General features: G+C 35.4%; 1 protein-coding gene across 12 annotated transcripts in view; it reads left to right on the plus strand.

The window, feature by feature from the left end:
- The window catches only part of LOC125657510 (mitogen-activated protein kinase kinase kinase kinase 4-like), a 79509-nt gene that overhangs the window by 32724 nt on the left and 26359 nt on the right, over positions 1 to 20426 (plus strand). For 7 of the 12 annotated variants that reach the window (XM_056150319.1, XM_056150326.1, XM_056150323.1 and 4 more), the window contains one exon: positions 2559 to 2671. In XM_056150319.1, coding sequence (XP_056006294.1) covers positions 2559 to 2671 — 113 coding nt within the window. The remainder of the gene's footprint in view (positions 1 to 2558; positions 2672 to 20426) is intronic. The other 5 variants (XM_056150327.1, XM_056150330.1, XM_056150320.1 and 2 more) reach the window with 1 other exon arrangement.

Raw genomic sequence — 20426 nt, forward strand, 5'->3', positions numbered from 1 at the left:
CTGGAAAAAAATGGTCAAAAACCTATTATGGTACATGTATGTAATACGCACCCCTTTCTCACACCAAAATATTCTTGGGGGGGGAGTGTGTTTTATATTTGACGAAATACGGTATTTCATAAGTTAAAGGGTTTTTTGTGGGTCCTGCTATAAATATATAGGTCCTTTTATAAATGAAGGGGTCCTACTATAAGTGAATTATATATATATAATGTGCTATAAAAGTGCATATTGTATTTGGCAAAATATGGTAATTCATAAGTTATAGAGGTTTTTTGTGGGTCCTGCTTTAAATGTATAAGTACTGCTATAAATGTATAGGTACTGCTACAAATGTATAGGTACTGCTATAAATGTAAAAGTACTGCTATAAATGTATAAGTACTGCTATAAATGTATAGATACTGCTATAAATGTATAGATACTGCTATAAATGTATAGATACTGCTACAAATGTATAGATACTGCTATAAATGTATAAGTACTGCTATAAATGTATAAGTACTGCTACAAATGTATAGGTACTGCTATAAATGTAAAAGTACTGCTACAAATGTATAGGTACTGCTATAAATGTAAAAGTACTGCTATAAATGTATAAGTACTGCTACAAATGTATAGATACTGCTATAAATGTATAAGTACTGCTACAAATGTATAGGTACTGCTATAAATGTAAAAGTACTGCTATAAATGTATAAGTACTGCTACAAATGTATAGGTACTGCTATAAATGTAAAAGTACTGCTATAAATGTATAAGTACTGCTATAAATGTATAGGTACTGCTACAAATGTATAGATACTGCTATAAATGTATAGGTACTGCTACAAATGTATAGATACTGCTATAAATGTATAGGTACTGCTACAAATGTATAAGTACTTCTATAAATGTATAGGTACTGCTATAAATGTATAAGTACTGCTATAAATGTATAAGTACTGCTACAAATGTATAAGTACTTCTATAAATGTATAGGTACTGCTATAAATGTATAGGTACTGCTACAAATGTATAAGTACTTCTATAAATGTATAGGTACTGCTACAAATGTATAGGTACTGCTACAAATGTATAAGTACTTCTATAAATGTATAGGTACTGCTATAAATGTATAAGTACTGCTATAAATGTATAAGTACTGCTACAAATGTATAAGTACTTCTATAAATGTATAGGTACTGCTATAAATGTATAGGTACTGCTACAAATGTATAAGTACTTCTATAAATGTATAGGTACTGCTACAAATGTATAGGTACTGCTACAAATGTATAGATACTGCTATAAATGTATAGATACTGCTATAAATGTATAAGTACTGCTACAAATGTATAAGTACTGCTATAAATGTATAGATACTGCTATAAATGTATAGATACTGCTATAAATGTATAGATACTGCTATAAATGTATAGATACTGCTATAAATGTATAGATACTGCTATAAATGTATAAGTACTGCTACAAATGTATAAGTACTGCTATAAATGTATAGATACTGCTATAAATGTATAGATACTGCTATAAATGTATAGGTACTGCTACAAATGTATGGGATATGCTATAAATGTATAGATACTGCTATAAATGTATAGGTACTGCTATAAATGTATAGGTACTGCTACAAATGTATGGGATATGCTATAAATGTATAGGTACTGCTATAAATGTATAAGTACTGCTACAAATGTATAGGTACTGCTATAAATGTATAGGTACTGCTATAAATGTATAAGTACTGCTATAAATGTATAAGTACTGCTATAAATGTATAAGTACTGCTCTAAATGTATAAGTACTGCTATAAATGTATAAGTACTGCTATAAATGTATAGATACTGCTATAAATGTATAGATACTGCTATAAATGTATAGGTACTGCTACAAATGTATGGGATATGCTACAAATGTATAGGTACTGCTATAAATGTATAGGTACTGCTATAAATGTATAGGTACTGCTATAAATGTATAGGTACTGCTACAAATGTATGGGATATGCTATAAATGTATAGATACTGCTATAAATGTATAGGTACTGCTCTAAATGTATAGGTACTGCTATAAATGTATAAGTACTGCTACAAATGTATAGGTACTGCTATAAATGTATAGATACTGCTATAAATGTATAGGTACTGCTATAAATGTATAGGTACTGCTACAAATGTATGGGATATGCTATAAATGTATAGATACTGCTATAAATGTATAAGTACTGCTATAAATGTATAAGTACTGCTATAAATGTATAGATACTGCTATAAATGTATAAGTACTGCTATAAATGTATAGGTACTGCTATAAATGTAAAAGTACTGCTATAAATGTATAGGTACTGCTATAAATGTAAAAGTACTGCTATAAATGTATAGGTACTGCTATAAATGTTTAAGTACTGCTATAAATGTAAGGGACCTGCTATAAATGTAGGGGTCCTGCAAATCTTTTTTTCTGGCAGGACCTATTGTCCTCCTTGTTGGTATAAGTTTTCAAGCACAAGATGAAGTTTTATGTCTGTAAAATTACGTTTGGGATTTTTGATTTTGCAGACATTTCCTCATCTTCACACTCCAATCAAAGCCAGGGCAATAAAGTCAGCGAGAATGCACGTAACCGTGACAATGATGATGGGACACTGGTCGTCCGGAGGGTAAGTTTAAATGTGCGTTCATAACAACTGTCTGTCTTGACATCTGTTTGTCTGTTTTTCTGTCTGTTCTTAACAGCAGTATGTAGGGATGAAATGATTGGTGCTGATGATTGATTGTCATTTTGTTCAGAGATGCTACTAATTGATTACAGAATAAAAGTCGCCAACAACGTTGACCAAAAAAATAATCCAGAAATCACTTCAATTTTGTTCAGATTTCATTTTCTGTATGTGAAACCCGATTTAAAAAAACAAGCAAACAAAATGGCAGGAGAAGTGAAGGATGTTAACAACAATGACATTCAACAGTCAGATAGAGGAGTCTATCTCTGATATCTTTGAGATATTGTGATTATAGATAAATTCAATTACTTGATATATTGAAATTCTTATTTATTAACCTGTGAACAAAAGAAAGAAAGAAGAACTCTAATATTGTTTCCATATGTATAATAATTCTTATATCTATGATGAGGGGAAAACCCCACTTAAAATGACAATTCCGATTATAATCAATTATTAATCGATTACCTGTGTCCGATTATTACCGATAATCGATTATGGTTTTTGGTCAGATTGCCCGGAACTATCAGTATGTAATTGTGTTTGTATAGCTGTGTTCTGTCTGTCTGTTTATGATAGCCGTCTATCTGTCCACAATCCAGACAGCTAAGTTTCTGTATGTCTGTTTATGATAGCCGTCTATCTGTTCACAATCCAGACAGCTAAGTTTCTGTTTGTCTGTCTGTTTATGATAGCCGTCTATCTGTCCACAATCCAGACAGCTAAGTTTCTGTTTGTCTGTCTGTTTATGATAGCCGTCTGTCTGTCCACAATCCAGACAGCTAAGTTTCTGTATGTCTGTTTATGATAGCCGTCTGTCTATCTGTCCACAATCCAGACAGCTAAGTTTCTGTTTGTCTGTCATCTGAACAAAAGCAATGAAATCAGCAGTAGAATGAATGTAAATGTGTAAGTTATGAAATTCAGTAACTTTTAATGCACATAAGCCAGGGGAAATTGACTCGCTTTAGATCTTAATAAGATTTTAGAATTTGATATGGTTTTAGTATTCATCCTATTTAAATAGGTGTCTAAATACTTATGTATTCTTGTTGATCGAGAGGAGGGGGGGGGGGGGGGGGGGGTCTATCAGTCTGTTATACTCTGTGCGTGACGTTGAAAGGAATAGTATTATTGTATCAGACGAAGGACTCGTGAATTCGAGATGGTACATTTGTCTAATGGTGTGTGTATTACAACAATCATGGTACTAGTGTTGAACCTGGTTTGTTTATTGGAACGATTATGGTACCAGTGTACTATGATATGGACTTGTCAGAGCATTTGGTATATAAATTTACAGTGCAAATAGTGAACCAGTTTTGTTTATTGGAACAATTATGGTACTAGAGTACTATGTTATGGATTTGTTGTTACGGCCATAAGAGATAAAGTAAAAAACCTGTTGTTGTTTATTTTTGGTGAATTTATCAGAGGTTTATTTATTTTGGCTGGCATTTTATTCCCTGTGTTATTGTGGTGTCAATACAGTGGGAAGGCCAGGGGGATCAGAGTTGATATGGTGTGGGAAGGATCAAAGGATTATAGCATTAAATCCCAGCTGGATCCCAGTGTAGCCAGCTGTTCACAGGATCAATATAGGATTATAGGGCATGTCACAGGGTTATAAAAATGATAAACCACCTCTACTTGGGAGATCACTTGTGTGTCAAAGTCCCAGGTCCCTCCTGGGGTCTGTGTCTGTGTGGTCGTCACCATGGAAATGAGACTATCGAGTAAAGAGTAAGATTGGTATTATGAAATTATTAGCAGGTACATCATTATAAATAATTTTTATTCAACGTCCTCCCAAATATTAGAATATACCTGTAATGTTTGGTTGTTAAGGGATTTGAATTTTCGAAGTTTCCTTTTTGGTCAACATTTGCTTTCATTTAAATATCTAAGTGTATGGAACTGCAAAAGTGTTAAAAGATCTGTATTTGCAGAAGGAAATCCATGATGTGGTGACATTTATAGAATACAGCATATAAAACACATTATCTATGATCAGGGGAAAGTTGCAGCTACAGTATATGCTCTGTATACAGAACTGGTACTTCCTGCTGACATTCAGAGGAGGTAGTAAAACAGACAAATTAGTCAAGACTTTATCAAAGACTGTTACAGTGAAATCATTGTTATTCTGAACTATAAATAATCAGATAAACTGTAATCATGTAGTCTATGATAGCAAATAATATCTAGTCAGACTGCAGTACAGACAGATTAGTTACACTGTTAGTCTAAAGAACATCTAGTCAGTCTACAGTCAGATTAGTTACTCTGTTAATCTGAAGAACATCTTGTCAGTCTACAGTACAGACCGATTAGTTACACTGTTAATCTACATCTAGTCAGTCTACAGTACAGACAGTTTAGCTACACTGTTAATCTACATCTAGTCAGACTACAGTACAGACAGATTAGCTACACTGTTAATCTACATCTAGTCAGTCTACAGTACAGACAGTTTAGCTACACTGTTAATCTACATCTAGTCAGACTACAGTACAGACAGATTAGCTACACTGTTAATCTACATCTAGTCAGTCTACAGTACAGACAGAATAGTTACACTGTTAATCTACATCTAGTCAGACTACAGTACAGACAGATTAGCTACACTGTTAATCTACATCTAGTCAGTCTACAGTACAGACAGATTAGCTACACTGTTAATCTACATCTAGTCAGTCTACAGTACAGACCGATTAGCTACACTGTTAATCTACATCTAGTCAGTCTACAGTACAGACCGATTAGCAACACTGTTAGTCTACATTTAGTCAGTCTACAGTACAGACAGAATAGTTACACTGTTAATCTACATTTAGTCAGTCTACAGTACAGACAGATTAGCTACACTGTTAATCTACATCTAGTCAGTCTACAGTACAGACAGTTTAGTTACACTGTTAATCTACATCTAGTCAGTCTACAGTACAGACCGATTAGCTACACTGTTAATCTACATCTAGTCAGTCTACAGTACAGACCGATTAGCTACACTGTTAATCTACATCTAGTCAGTCTACAGTACAGACCGATTAGCTACACTGTTAATCTACATCTAGTCAGTCTACAGTACAGACAGTTTAGTTACACTGTTAATCTACATCTAGTCAGTCTACAGTACAGACAGTTTAGTTACACTGTTAATCTACATCTAGTCAGTCTACAGTACAGACCGATTAGTTACACTGTTAATCTACATCTAGTCAGTCTACAGTACAGACAGTTTAGTTACACTGTTAATCTACATCTAGTCAGTCTACAGTACAGACAGTTTAGCTACACTGTTAGTCTACATCTAGTCAGTCTACAGTACAGACAGATTAGTTACACTGTTAATCTACATCTAGTCAGTCTACAGTATAGACAGATTAGCTACACTGTTAATCTACATTTAGTCAGACTACAGTACAGACCGATTAGTTACACTGTTAATCTACATCTAGTCAGTCTACAGTACAGACAGTTTAGTTACACTGTTAATCTACATCTAGTCAGTCTACAGTACAGACCGATTAGCTACACTGTTAATCTACATCTAGTCAGTCTACAGTACAGACCGATTAGCTACACTGTTAATCTACATCTAGTCAGTCTACAGTACAGACCGATTAGCTACACTGTTAATCTACATCTAGTCAGTCTACAGTACAGACAGTTTAGTTACACTGTTAATCTACATCTAGTCAGTCTACAGTACAGACAGTTTAGTTACACTGTTAATCTACATCTAGTCAGTCTACAGTACAGACCGATTAGTTACACTGTTAATCTACATCTAGTCAGTCTACAGTACAGACAGTTTAGTTACACTGTTAATCTACATCTAGTCAGTCTACAGTACAGACAGTTTAGCTACACTGTTAGTCTACATCTAGTCAGTCTACAGTACAGACAGATTAGTTACACTGTTAATCTACATCTAGTCAGACTACAGTACAGACAGTTTAGTTACACTGTTAATCTACATCTAGTCAGTCTACAGTACAGACAGTTTAGTTACACTGTTAATCTACATCTAGTCTCTGTCAAACTGAGTACAAACATTGTTCGTCTTTGTAATGGTAAACCCATTCCAATAGATGTGAAAATTATTGAATGAAGTGAATTAGGGTTGTACTTTAGAAATTTTAATTGTTACCACATTTATCACTAAAGTGCAGTATCCAATTTTAATGTATCGGATTTCTGGCTTGTTTAGATGTATTCATCATTTGGGAAAAAAGGGCTTGTGACTTGTGTATACGGTATATGCAAACAATATGTCTACTTTTTCATTCTGTCATTCTGACATGATGTCTCCTTATCACGACAATAACATATGACTCAAATGTTCATGGGCCGTGGACTATGTTTTTATCTCCGTAGCCATTCAGATAGTTTACCTGAGGTATAAAACAACATCATCCCCTTACTTATACCTGGTGTCATTGTGTGGCTTTATGTTTCAATTTAAGACATCTTATCTGCTTTCATATAGTCTTTCTGTTGACATACAATTTGAGCTGTACAGAAAAATAGCAACTTTTTTTCAAACACCAGTGCTTTCATTGTTCATAGCCCGTTAAATTGGTGCATTATTGGAGGTAAATTTACACCAGAAGGCACCGGAGGACTGAATCATGGCAATAAGGATAGGAATTTGTCTGTCTTTTAATACAAATGATATATAGAGGGGTCATAGGGGAGGATAAGCTGATAGTGGCTGGGGAGGGGTGGGGCAAAAAGGATGGGGTAGATAAGTGATATGTGTAGATGATTTATAAACATTATCATTTTAGTTTTATGAGATGCTGTTTTCTAAACTGATTTAGATGGTAGTTTGTTGCTAGTGTTTGGACTGATGAGTTGCACATATTATAATCACAGTGAAAATTAGAGCACACACAGAGAAAGAGAGAGAGAGAGAAAGAGTGTGAGAGAGAATAATGAGTACTAATTTAGAATTGTTCTTCACTGCTTTTTTATGGTCCATTGTGAGTGCAGAGAGGAGAATATTGGGAGACTGTGCAATATTGGACTTGTCACTTCTTTTGACAGCTGCAGGAGAGGAAGCTATCAGCTGGAAATATGAATTATTAATTGTTTACAATAACGACCAGAGGATGTGGCCTGCTGCTTGCTATCAATAAAAAAATGTTGGTTGGTTGTTGTCTATTGTTTAATGTCCCGCTGGAGAATTTTTCACTCACATGGAAACGTCATCATTGCTGGTGAAGGGCTGCAAAATTTCGGCCTATGCTTGGCATTTACAGCCTTTGAGCAGGGAGGAATCTTTATTGTGCGACGCCTGCTGTGACACGGGACCTTGGTGTTTGTGGTCTCATCCAAAGGACCACCCAATTTAGTCACCTCTTACAACATATATATATTCCAACATGCCTCAGATTTGGGAAGTTTTACACTTGTACATTTTGTGTCTAAGTTTTAACTATATATACACTTACTTTCTAACCAACTTTACTGGAATAGGGTGTGATTGTATCAATGTTTAATGTGCATGTTGAGATCAAAATTGACCTGTACGCTCATTGAAGATATTTGAATAAGAAGATCTGTATTAAACTGAGCCATGGTAATTGAAGACAAAAGTGGTTATTTGTGATTTTAAGATAACCATAGATAGTTTCTATGTATCAGTAATGGAAAGAAGGGGGTGGGGTGAATAAGGTAATGCTTGTGCAAAAACACTTTTAAAAACATGTGTCTTTTATGTACACATACCTCTGTTGTAATTGAACAATGCTTATTGTAAAATATGTTTTGTGCCTCACACATGCATTCCACCAAATGTGGTCTGAGTGAATGATAAAACTTGAAAACTTGCTGTTCCACATTGCCATATGCCAGATTTATTATTTGGTCCACCTTAGTGTTTTGCATGCACCCTTGATTGATAAGGAATATGTGTTAAGCAATTAACACTTCTCACTGATAAGGAATTGGTGATAGCGGATTGCATGGAGTTTCCCATTCGGCTACAAGGATCAGTGTTGGCAGATAGTCTGCAATTTCCCAATTGTAATGGGAACCATGTTTACAGATTGTCTGGTTTCCTGATTGATTACGAATCCATTTGAGCAGATGGTCCATCCATTCTCAAATGATCAGGAATCTGTATCAGCCAGTTGTCTGGATTTTCCTGATAAATGACAAGATCCACGTTTGCTTAGTGTTAACTGATTTTCTGGATTTCCTGAGATGATTGCAGGATCCACGTTAGCTTAGTGTTAACTGATTGTCTGGACTTCCCTGAGTAATTACAGGATCCCCATTAGCTTAGTGTTAACTGATTGTCTGGACTTCCCTGAGTGATTACAGGATCCACGTTAGCTTAGTGTTAACTGATTGTCTGGACTTCCCTGAGTGATTACAGGATCCATGTTAGCTTAATGTTAACTGATTGTCTGGACTTCCCTGAGTGATTACAGGATCTATGTTAGCTTAGTGTTAACTGATTGTCTGGACTTCCCTGAGTCTGTCTAGATTTCCCTGATTTTATGGTGATCCTATATTAGCCATTGTCCAGATTTATCCAACTGATTACAGGATCTGTGTTAGCAATTTTTTGGACTTTCCCAGTTAATTACAGGATCAGTTGTCTGCCGGGGAGATTTCTCATGGCGCAGTTAATGCAAGGAAACCAATTATGGATTGGCTCGAGAAATCCAATACCACTTTTCATGCACTCTACAATGATACATCAATTTATTTTTTTAATTTTATTCATTTTTTTTTTTAGTTTTATTTGTTTTACCATTTTTGTAGTGTGGTCAGAGAGAAAGAGAGAGAGTTAGGAGGGAGAGAGAGAAAGAGATAGGAGGGAAGATAGTAATGGGAAGGGAGAAAGATAGGAGGAAGAAAGAGAGACCTTTGTTAGCTAGGTCTCCCTTGGCTGCAGAGTACAGGGAACACAGTAAATGTAAATAATTATTGGGAGTTTAAGAGAAGCTAACAGAGGACTTAAGTAGAAAAGGAGATTGTGTATGTAATGCAATGCATCTTGAGCTTTCAAAAATTGTGGCCAATTTAAGCTGCCAAAATAATGAGTTTTAAATTTCTTCACCAGAAATTACTTAGCATAAACCAGGCTGCTGTACATATGTTGAGAGAGTGTATGAATGCTACGTGACTTGGTGACAGTGGTGCATGTTATTGATTGTTTGGGACTTTCTCAGATTTAAAGACTGAAGGATCTCAAATTAACATAGGAAGTTAATATTACGGCTGGAATTAGTGACTGTAAATATCCTAAGAATCTGTCAAGATTCAATTTCTCGAGTCAAGATGAAATAAAAACTGAGAGGGGAATAGATGTTTTAATATGGGAATTTACAGAAGTTTGCATGCTTAGCTAACATAATATTGTTTTAGTATCATGACACTGTTTTTCAAAAGGTTGCAGAATTTGTTTTCCAGATGTGAAATTGAGATTAAAAGCATGTGTTTATTTGACATTTAGTTTGAAAACTTTTGCCACATTTGAGCCAACATGAAAGTTAGGAGATTCATGTGTCAGGATTGTTGGTATATTCTTTGGGTTGTACTTTACGCAGTCAGTCAGACACTGGCGTGATCATGGTCCCAATATCTGTATTCTTAGGGCACCTTTAGCTTTCTAAATACTCTTTACTTATAAAGGAAAAAATAAAAGCCTCTTTTTTTTCATGGAAGACATTCTGTCTGTGCTTAAGGACACTTGCTAAAACAAATTGAATTTCTGTTTTTAAATATTTCTGTACAAATTGTGAATAAATGTGCAAAACATGTAAGAATAGCAACATTACAAGTTAAATATATATGTCATTAAAGCTGAGTTTACTGGGTAGTTCACTGATTAAAAAATTGCTCCAAGTGCATCATGTTGGTAAATAAGTATCAGTAAATATTCTGCTGTATGATGCCCATATTTGGTAAAAAAAAAAACAAAAAAAAACCTGTTTTTAAAAAATTGGAAAGGGAGATAGAAAATTTTGTTTGTAGCAAGATATGAAAGGCTGCAGTAAGCTGTCGTCTGCTGGATTGAACTCTTCTGCATCATCATGTTGCAAATTTGATTTGATGGTAACTCATTTCAAATCAGCTCAATGTCTGCTGCTCTGAACTGGTGCAGACTATCCCAAGTTAGGATGTAGTGATGAAAGCCAAAACTTATAAATGACAAATAAAAAATCATTCTACAAGAGTTTTTGTCTTCAACTAATGCATCTTCAACATTAGATATATATATTTTTTGTGTTCTGTAAATTTTTCATGAGAAGTTTTGCATTGGTTTTCTGCACATTGAGTGATATTGTCCTTACTTGATTTGTTAAACAAATAGATTTTGATATTTGAAAAATTTACATCCGGCCATTATTATCTGATATGAAAGCTCTAATCTAATCATCTCTATCTTTCTCATTCCTTTTGATTTTAAATTATAATATGAAGTGACCGGCTTATTGCAAAAAAAAAAAAAAAAAAGAAAGAAAGAAAAGAAATGTTAACAGCAGTAAAATGTTTTGATTGTTTAAAATAAAAACCATAAGGCTGATGGGAATTCTCTTCTGGCATGTTGTAAAATTATAAACAAAGTGTCAGAAGACAATCCAGATTATGGTTATATCTAGTCTATTATTACCTATAATAAAAAATGGCTGATTACCACAGGCATTCGGGGGTTATTATGGCTCTATGGAGGGGGCTGTTTCCACATCTGGCCCACATCTCTTCTTTCTGCTTCACTGGGTTGCCGTGATAATCAAAGTGAGCAGATTTCATTAAAATCCATGATTACCAGATGAGCACTCTCTGTAGTGAAGAGATGTTTGGTATGCTTCAGGTTGATTTAAGAAATTTGTTAAATTGTGGGCATGATTTGCTGGGATTTTTCTTCCAGAAATATGTGTTTGTGTGTGTGTGTGTCATGATAGCTAGTTGTGGTATAACAATTTGAAAATTAAAGTAATTGATCAAACTTTAGAAAATTGGTCATGCTTTGTTTTGGGATTTTAAAATGCATAAAGGAAAGGGAGGATAAATGAATTGTATGAAATCTGAGAGAGAATTGTGCATCAAGTGATCGCAAAAGATGGGTGTTACTGATGCACAGTTGTATGAAATTCACCTTACATTAATCAGAGAACATTTTAATGAAGAAGAAGGATTAGTTTTTGATATGCTGATGAAATCTGGGTTTTTTTCAGTATATATTGATTCAAGTGTCACAACAACATGGCATTTGTGACAAATTTGGGACAGCTTGTGAGAATTTGGGTGGCCACAATATGCCTTTTATGTTCTAAACTCCAGAATTTTTTGCACGACAAGGATTTTGCATGTGTTCCTTAATAATGGGACTAATATATGTCTATTTCACCAATCACAGAGCAATATTGTCTGTATGGTGCAGGTGCGACCAAACTCCAGATCCCCCAACTGCTTTCAGCAGGTTTACGTGCGTCAGAAAAATGAACCACATGGTTTGGGCTGTCCTATGTCTGTACTAAATAAAAGTCTCAGTCTCTTATCTCCTCATATATACTAGTGGTACTGTGATAGCCACTGTCCATTAATATGCATAACCTTATTTGACTTACTGATAGTCCCCCAAAAAACCATTCATTATGCATTCAAAGGTAAAACAAAGGCAAGTATGATGGTGGTGTGCCCATGAAAAAATGTTGATCATTGATAGTGTTGTACAATAATTAAATACCATGGCCTCTGGACCTTACCATTCTCTAATTCTGTTGTACTATGATAAAATATCATGGACTCATAGTCCTTTCATCATTCTATAATTATGGTGTACTACAATTAAAATACCATAGACTTTATACTCTTTCATCATTCTATGATTATGTTGTACTATAATGAAATATCATGGACTATGAGCACTTTTGTCTTTCTTTGGATTCTGAGCAATGTCAACATGTAAACACAAAGCCCCGATAGACAATGCTTTTATCACCTTGCATTTTGATAGATACAAATGTGTCTCTTTTCTTCATCATGTCAGAGATAGCTTCCCTCAGAAGCTGTTGTAGTTTATTTAGTTTACAGGCAGATTTCACATAGCATTGCTGTGTTTTATGGATACCAACAGCTTGAAGTGTGGGTAATGTCTAATGGTTGTCTGACAGCAATGGCAGCCTATAAACAGATGTGGATTGGACACACCTTTCTGTGAATTTTTTCGTCCTTGTGTCCTATGGGAGGTCACGAAAGCAAGTCTTTTTAGACTGACCTGAGACCCACTATGGGTTTCTAACTATGCATTGATTCTGATAGCGTGTGATGAACTATTTTTCTCCTTTATTGGAGGTTTGATAAATTATTATATTCTATCTTGATCAGAACTCAGAAATGGTCTAAAAATTTCTAAAAACAAAAGGGGAAAGCTTGTAAGAAGTACATTTCTTTCACTGATCACCTTTATATATTCCACCGACTCGATTCTAAGGTTAATTAAAGGTTGTCTACTCTGACTTAGACTATAAGAAGTCTTTATTTAAATGAAAAGGAAGTTTGGATATTTTTCAGATTATATTTTCTATGCCACTGTACTTTGTCTCTTCAATGCAGAAAAAAGATTCCAAAACTACCTTACATTGTGGTCAAATACTTATTTCATTGGTCCAGACATTATACAAAAGTCTTTTATTACTTAAATATATCCAGTTGAAAATTTATATGTCAGTTCAAATTTTAAAAGGTTTTGGAAAGGAATACAATTTGTGGTGGAAGGATTGTTTATTATAATATAAAAAAGTTCTAAATCTGCACGCATTTACCGTATCCATCGTCGACATTAATACCCCTAGACATGCGTTTCGATTTTGTAATTTATGGTACAAGAAGTGAAGACTTGAAACTAATTCAGATGTTGTAAATTCATTACTTTATTTAATATATTTTTCCAAAAAGGAACACATTATCAAAAATGTCTAAATTGATTAAACGGAAAATTTATGTTTCAAAATTCAATACTTTGGCCAATGAATAAAAGATTTGACCTGTAACCCCCACTTTTTTCAAGTTCCATCTTCAATTTTGAGGCAAGACTTTGAAACTTTTTTGCAAATTGAAAACTGACAATACTCCCAATTTGTTCTGAACTCTCACATTGTATATGGTGATATTTTTTTTTTATATTTTACGATTAGTGCAAAAAGTCTCTACGGTCATTGAACATCTATATATCTTTATTTGTTAGAGGACAAGATTGTATTAGTTCGATGCACTGCTTATGTTTTGTTGATATCACAGACAGAATAAGTTTGTGATTAAATCGTAAATTTTAAGTGTAAAAAGGTTAAGTTTAACACACTGTAGCTTAATAACAAGCTATGACCAACTGTTTTCTTTTTAATTCCATAAATCCCCTTCCATGTAGAAATTAAAAATGTACTTCCTAAAATTAAGTTACAAAACTGAAGAAGCTCTTTAAATGAAATTCTCGGAGTTGGGTAAGACAGGCAGGTACATAGTTTATATCAACCCTGTTGATTCTGTGTAATTCCTTTAAGATAATGTCTGTGTTTGCATGTCACTATGAATCTATCAGAATATAACCTAGAACTAGGAGACAGGAGAACATCGGAGAAATGTGCAGATACAGATAAACTGATAATTGATGAGAGATGGGTGATCGAAGGTAATGAGGGTCATCTATCATGAAGAATTGTTACCTTCACAAACATCTACCCCCAGCAACTCGAACTGGGCCGCTGATCCAAGACCAGAACAACTTGATATCAACCCACTCTCAAGGTGGGGTGGGGGGGGTGTGTGTGTGTGTCTCAGGTACATTCCTACAGTACTATAGGTACAGTCCTACAGTGATGTAGGTACACTCCTACAGTGTTATAGGTACAGTCCTACAGTGTTATAGGTACACTCCTACAGTGATATAGGTACAGTCCTACAATACTATAGGTACAGTCCTACAGTGATGTAGATACACTCCTACAGTGCAATAGATACACTCCTACAGTGATATAGATACAGTCCTACAGTGTTATAGGTACACTCCTACAGTGTTATAGATACAGTCCTACAGTGCTATAGGTACACTCCTACAGTGTTATAGGTACAGTCCTACAGTGTTATAGGTACAGTCCTACAGTGTTATAGGTACAGTCCTACAGTGTTATAGGTACACTCCTACAGTGTTATAGATACAGTCCTACAGTACTATAGGTACACTCCTACAGTGTTATAGATACACTCCTACAGTGTTATAGGTACAGTCCTACAGTGTTATAGACAGTGATATAGGTACAGTCCTACAATTCTATAGGTACACTCCTACAGTGATATAGATACAGTCCTACAATACTATAGGTACGCCCCTACAGTGTTATAGGTACAGTCCTACAGTGTTATAGATACAGTCCTACAGTGCTATAGGTACACTCCTACAGTGTTATAGGTACAGTCCTACAGTGTTATAGGTACAGTCCTACAGTGATATAGGTACAGTCCTACAATACTATAGGTACGCCCCTACAGTGTTATAGGTACACTCCTACAGTGTTATAGGTACAGTCCTACAGTGTTATAGGTACACTCCTACAGTGTTATAGGTACAGTCCTACAGTGTTATAGGTACAGTCCTACAGTGTTATAGATACACTCCTACAGTGTTATAGATACACTCCTACAGTGATATAGATACAGTCCTACAATACTATAGGTACACTCCTACAGTGTTATAGGTACACTCCTACAGTGTTATAGGTACAGTCCTACAGTGTTATAGGTACAGTCCTACAGTGATATAGATAGTCCTACAATACTATAGGTACACTCCTACAGTGATATAGATACAGTCCTACAGTGTTATAGGTACACTCCTACAGTGTTATAGGTACACTCCTACAGTGTTATAGGTACAGTCCTACAGTCATATAGATACACTCCTACAGTGATGTAGATACAGTCCTACAGTGCAATAGGTACACTCCTACAGTGTTATAGGTACAGTCCTACAGTGATATAGATACAGTCCTACAGTGATGTAGATACACTCCTACAGTGTTATAGGTACACTCCTACAGTGATATAGGTACATTCCTTCAGTGCAATAGGTACACTCCTACAGTGTTATAGGTACACTCCTACAGTGATGTAGGTACAGTCCTACAGTGCAATAGGTACACTCCGACAGTGTTATAGGTACAGTCCTACAGAGATATAGATACAGTCCTACAGTGATGTACATACACTCCTACAGTGCAATAGGTACACTCCTACAGTGTTATAGGTACACTCCTACAGTGATATAGGTGCAGTCCTACAGTGATATAGATACAGTCCTACAGTGATATAGATACACTCCTACAGTGTTATAGATACAGTCCTACAGTGATATAGGTACAGTCCTACAATACTATAGGTACAGTCCTACAGTGTTATAGGTACAGTCCTACAGTGATGTAGATACACTCCTACAGTGCAATAGGTACACTCCTACATTGTTATAGGTACAGTCCTACAGTGTTATAGGTACACTCCTACAGTGATGTAGATACACTCCTACAGTGCAATAGGTACACTCCTACATTGTTATAGGTACAGTCCTACAGTGATATAGGTACACTCCTACAGTGATATACACTCCTATAGTGATATAGATACACTCCTACAGTGATATAGGTACAGTCCTACAGTGATATAGATACAGTCTTACAGTGATATAGATACACTCCTACAGTGTTATAGATACAGTCCTACAGTGATATAGGTACAGTCCTACAATACTATAGGTACAGTCCTACAGTGTTATAGGTATAGTCCTACAGTGATGTAGATACACTCCTACAGTGCAATAGGTACACTCCTACAGTGTTATAGATACAGTCCTACAGTGATATAGGTACAGTCCTACAATACTATAGGTACAGTCCTACAGTGTTATAGGTACAGTCCTACAGTGATGTAGATACACTCCTACAGTGATATACACTCCTATAGTGATATAGATACACTCCTACAGTGATATAGGTACAGTCCTACAGTGATATAGATACAGTCCTACAGTGATATAGATACACTCCTACAGTGTTATAGATACAGTCCTACAGTGATATAGGTACAGTCCTACAATACTATAGGTACAGTCCTACAGTGTTATAGGTACAGTCCTACAGTGATGTAGATACACTCCTACAGTGATATACACTCCTATAGTGATATAGATACACTCCTACAGTGATATAGGTACAGTCCTACAGTGCTATAGGTACACTCCTACAGTGATATAAGTACACTCCTATAGTGCTATAAGAACAGTGGTATAGAAGCAGTTATAAAGTGGTGCCAGTTTCCGAAACCACTGCATTTATTCATCATATTGGGAATGGCTCCAACCAGGAATTTCATGAAAAATCAGCCTGTAGAAAATGTACAAGCATGACAATGTCTTTATTCTGATGTATTGCATCAGCTCCTGAGAATGTCTTGACGCACAAATCAATATTTCATGACATTAGTCTTTTTTTATTTCTTTGATTATTGCAATGAAAGAAAAGAAAAAAAGGCTCTAAGTCGTACTCTTAAGAAATCAATGTGTAGCCAATAATGAATTGTTCAGGTGACTTTAGATGGCTGGAACTTCGATCTTTCAAAGTTCTTGATCTCTCAAAGTGAAATCGTAGTCCCAATTTTTTTCTGTATGTAAGTAAGCAAATTTTCTGGTGATCTTTTAAAGTTCTTGATCTATAAAATTGAAATATGTGTCCTATAGAACATATTTTATTGTTTTTTACTCTTGATGAAAATGAAAAGTGTCTTGGTGGTAATCGGAATGTCCATTAAATGATTTGATCTTGTGACCTTTATTACATGTAGCACTTGCTACAGGTCATAGAATCAAATGAAGTAGGACTTTACTGTGTGTATGTGGGATTTTTTTATTACAATGAAAATCGGTCATTAATACACATGTATGAAATGCACAAATAAAATTAAGTTTTTTGAAAGACTTCAATTTTTGGGTAATGTGTTTCCATTGAATTTTCAAGTAAAGATTTGTGAATAATGCAGAAATAATTCAAAAGATGGTTTCAAAGGGAAATTTTGTAGGAAATACAGGCTTTTAGCAATGTATATACATAGGTTGGACAAGATTTCTCAGTAGAATGGTCGAACTCCAACAAAGTAACCGACAGGGGTGAAAACAGACAGGAAGATTTAAGTTACATCTGGCAATTAATGAAGCTATATGGATTAGAGTTCAAAGAAAACAATCTTTATCAAAAGTCAGTGTTATAAACCAATTATAATTAATCTCTGAAGCAGAGCCCACAGGATCATCTATTGTTTATGGGATGAAGGGGAAATCAGTGACCAGGAGAAAAACACAGGATATCTGGCATGGAGTAGAATCATCTACACAAATGCACTCGGAGGGCAGGTGGTGGATGAATTAACGATAGAGACTGGACATTAGAATTGGGGTTACTCTGTGTAGGAGGGACAGGTGGTGTTTGAGTTAAAACTGAAGACTGGACATTAAAATTAGGGTTACTGTGTGTAAACTTGATGTGTACTTTGGGATTTGCTATGCAGGGGCAGGCAGGTGATGTAAGACCTGTGTCGATGTGTACTCTCTAGCAGTTATTGAGAAATTGTTGAGAAGCTCTGGACATTTCAGAAACTGAACTTGGGGGTTAATTAGGCTGACTGTGCAGGGATAAGCAGGTGGTGCCTAGATGTGTAGGAATATGAGGTTTACCTTGTGGTAATAAAGTATAGCCAGCACACACCTCCCATCATCAGAGGTCTGTTGTAGACAGGGAGAGGGTATAATTATCTACAGGGCCTTCAATAGAGGACTATTGTGGCAATTAATATCTCACCTGGGATCCTTCATGTACGTGCACCTGCAAGGTGAACCCGAACTCCCTCGTCTTTATTCAGCATGGGAAGAAAGATATCTATCATGTTTTTAATTTTATTTTTTATAAACACTCATAATGGAGATAACACAGATTTTGTTCAGTGATGCATTTGTAAGTGTGGTTGAAAAAAGGAAATTTGGCTTCCTGTTGCACCCCCATAATTTACTGATATCTGCAGTAGATATTATTTGATTGCATATGGACCACTTCACGATGTCTCAAATTTATGGAAGAAATGTCAAGTTATGTAAATGAGTTAATGGATGAAAACCCAGTAGCTATTGTCAAACTCGGCAACTCTGGAGTCTTGGACTATTGATCAGGAGGCGCTGACCACAGACTTAAAGCTCCTGCAAGATCCGATATCCGTGGTCGTCCTTGTTAGGGCAGATTAAATTCATCCACTTGTATCCCTGGTATTATAAAGCCATGTAGGAGATCCCCCAATCTTGGTGTCAAAAGCTTGAGAAGATTGACAGGGTGATTCGTGAATGAGTGAAAAATAACATCAGTGTGTTCTGTGTTTATTATTTGTTTAAGTTTGGGGTTTTAAACTAGATGACACACTTTTACAAGAAAGTTGTCACATGTCTAGGGATATTGATTAACTTGTAGAGTGATCAGTTTATACTGAACACCAGCTGGAAAGACAGACTCTGAGAGACAGCCCCCGGTGCCAGGGACATTTCCTCCTTTCCTGCTGAAAGTCTTAGTCAATGAATTAACAAGGACAGCAAAAAATTATTTTGAAGAATCGTATAGGAATTTCATAGTACACAACGCAGTCTGCTGCCAGCCACGCGCACATCAATTTTACACATGAGTAGCTAAACACCAAATTTTTTTTTTTTTTTTACAATCTTGTGAAGTCCTGTGCTGATTGGATTATAGGCTTTCATGGAAGCTGAAGTGTTAAGTGGAACCTAGCAGAGAACATTCCCTCTCTCTCTCTCTCTCTCTTGTTTTGTTGCATCACAAAGAGTGTCTTACAAATCAAGGTCCTGATGGAAAAAAAGTTACATTTAAAGAAAAAGTGATACTCTTAACTCAAAAGTTTTATTGGATCATGAATTGAAGCCTTGGAATCTTACAAGAAGTTAACAGGGAAAGGATTCTGCAGTAGTAACAAAACAGGGGAGAAAAGTGTTTCAGACAATGACTATCAACTGACCAGTGGACACTAAATGACCCTCCTTGTGTCGTGAAAATACCATTATCTATATATTGCCTTGGTTGACAAATACTGATAATTGTGTGAGAAATTGCATTCCTTTCATCAGTGTGAATGAATTGCTTTGTACATCTCAGTATTGTACCCAGAACATCTAGTGCTGTATTAATTACACAAATAATCAATTGGACCAGTATTTTTGTTCCGTCCTTGGGGGAAACGATTGAATTCCATAAACTATGGTGGTAATGGCCGATGAGGAAGATGACAACTTTCAGTTTTATAGGATTGTGGATAAATATTATTACATACTGGTAGAGGTAGGTCAATAAATGTTATTACATACTGGTAGAGGTAAGCCAGTAAATATGTTTTGTTTTGAACATATTTTATTGAATAATCAAATGAATTGGAGATAAGTTCTTTCACCGTACTCAGGCTCCTCTCCATGGTATTATTACATACTGGTAGGGGTAGGTCGAAATATTCAAGGAAATATCCAATCAGTCAATCCATCAGAAACATCAGATATCTGAATTAATTTTAAAAGTCTACAGGGAAATTTAATTTGAGAAATCTTCCACTTTTATAGTAAGTTGTGAATTGATGATTCTGCATGTTTTTTAAA

This window comes from Ostrea edulis, chromosome 9 (genome assembly GCF_947568905.1).
Source record: "Ostrea edulis chromosome 9, xbOstEdul1.1, whole genome shotgun sequence".
Classification (NCBI taxonomy): Eukaryota; Metazoa; Mollusca; class Bivalvia; order Ostreida; family Ostreidae; genus Ostrea; species Ostrea edulis.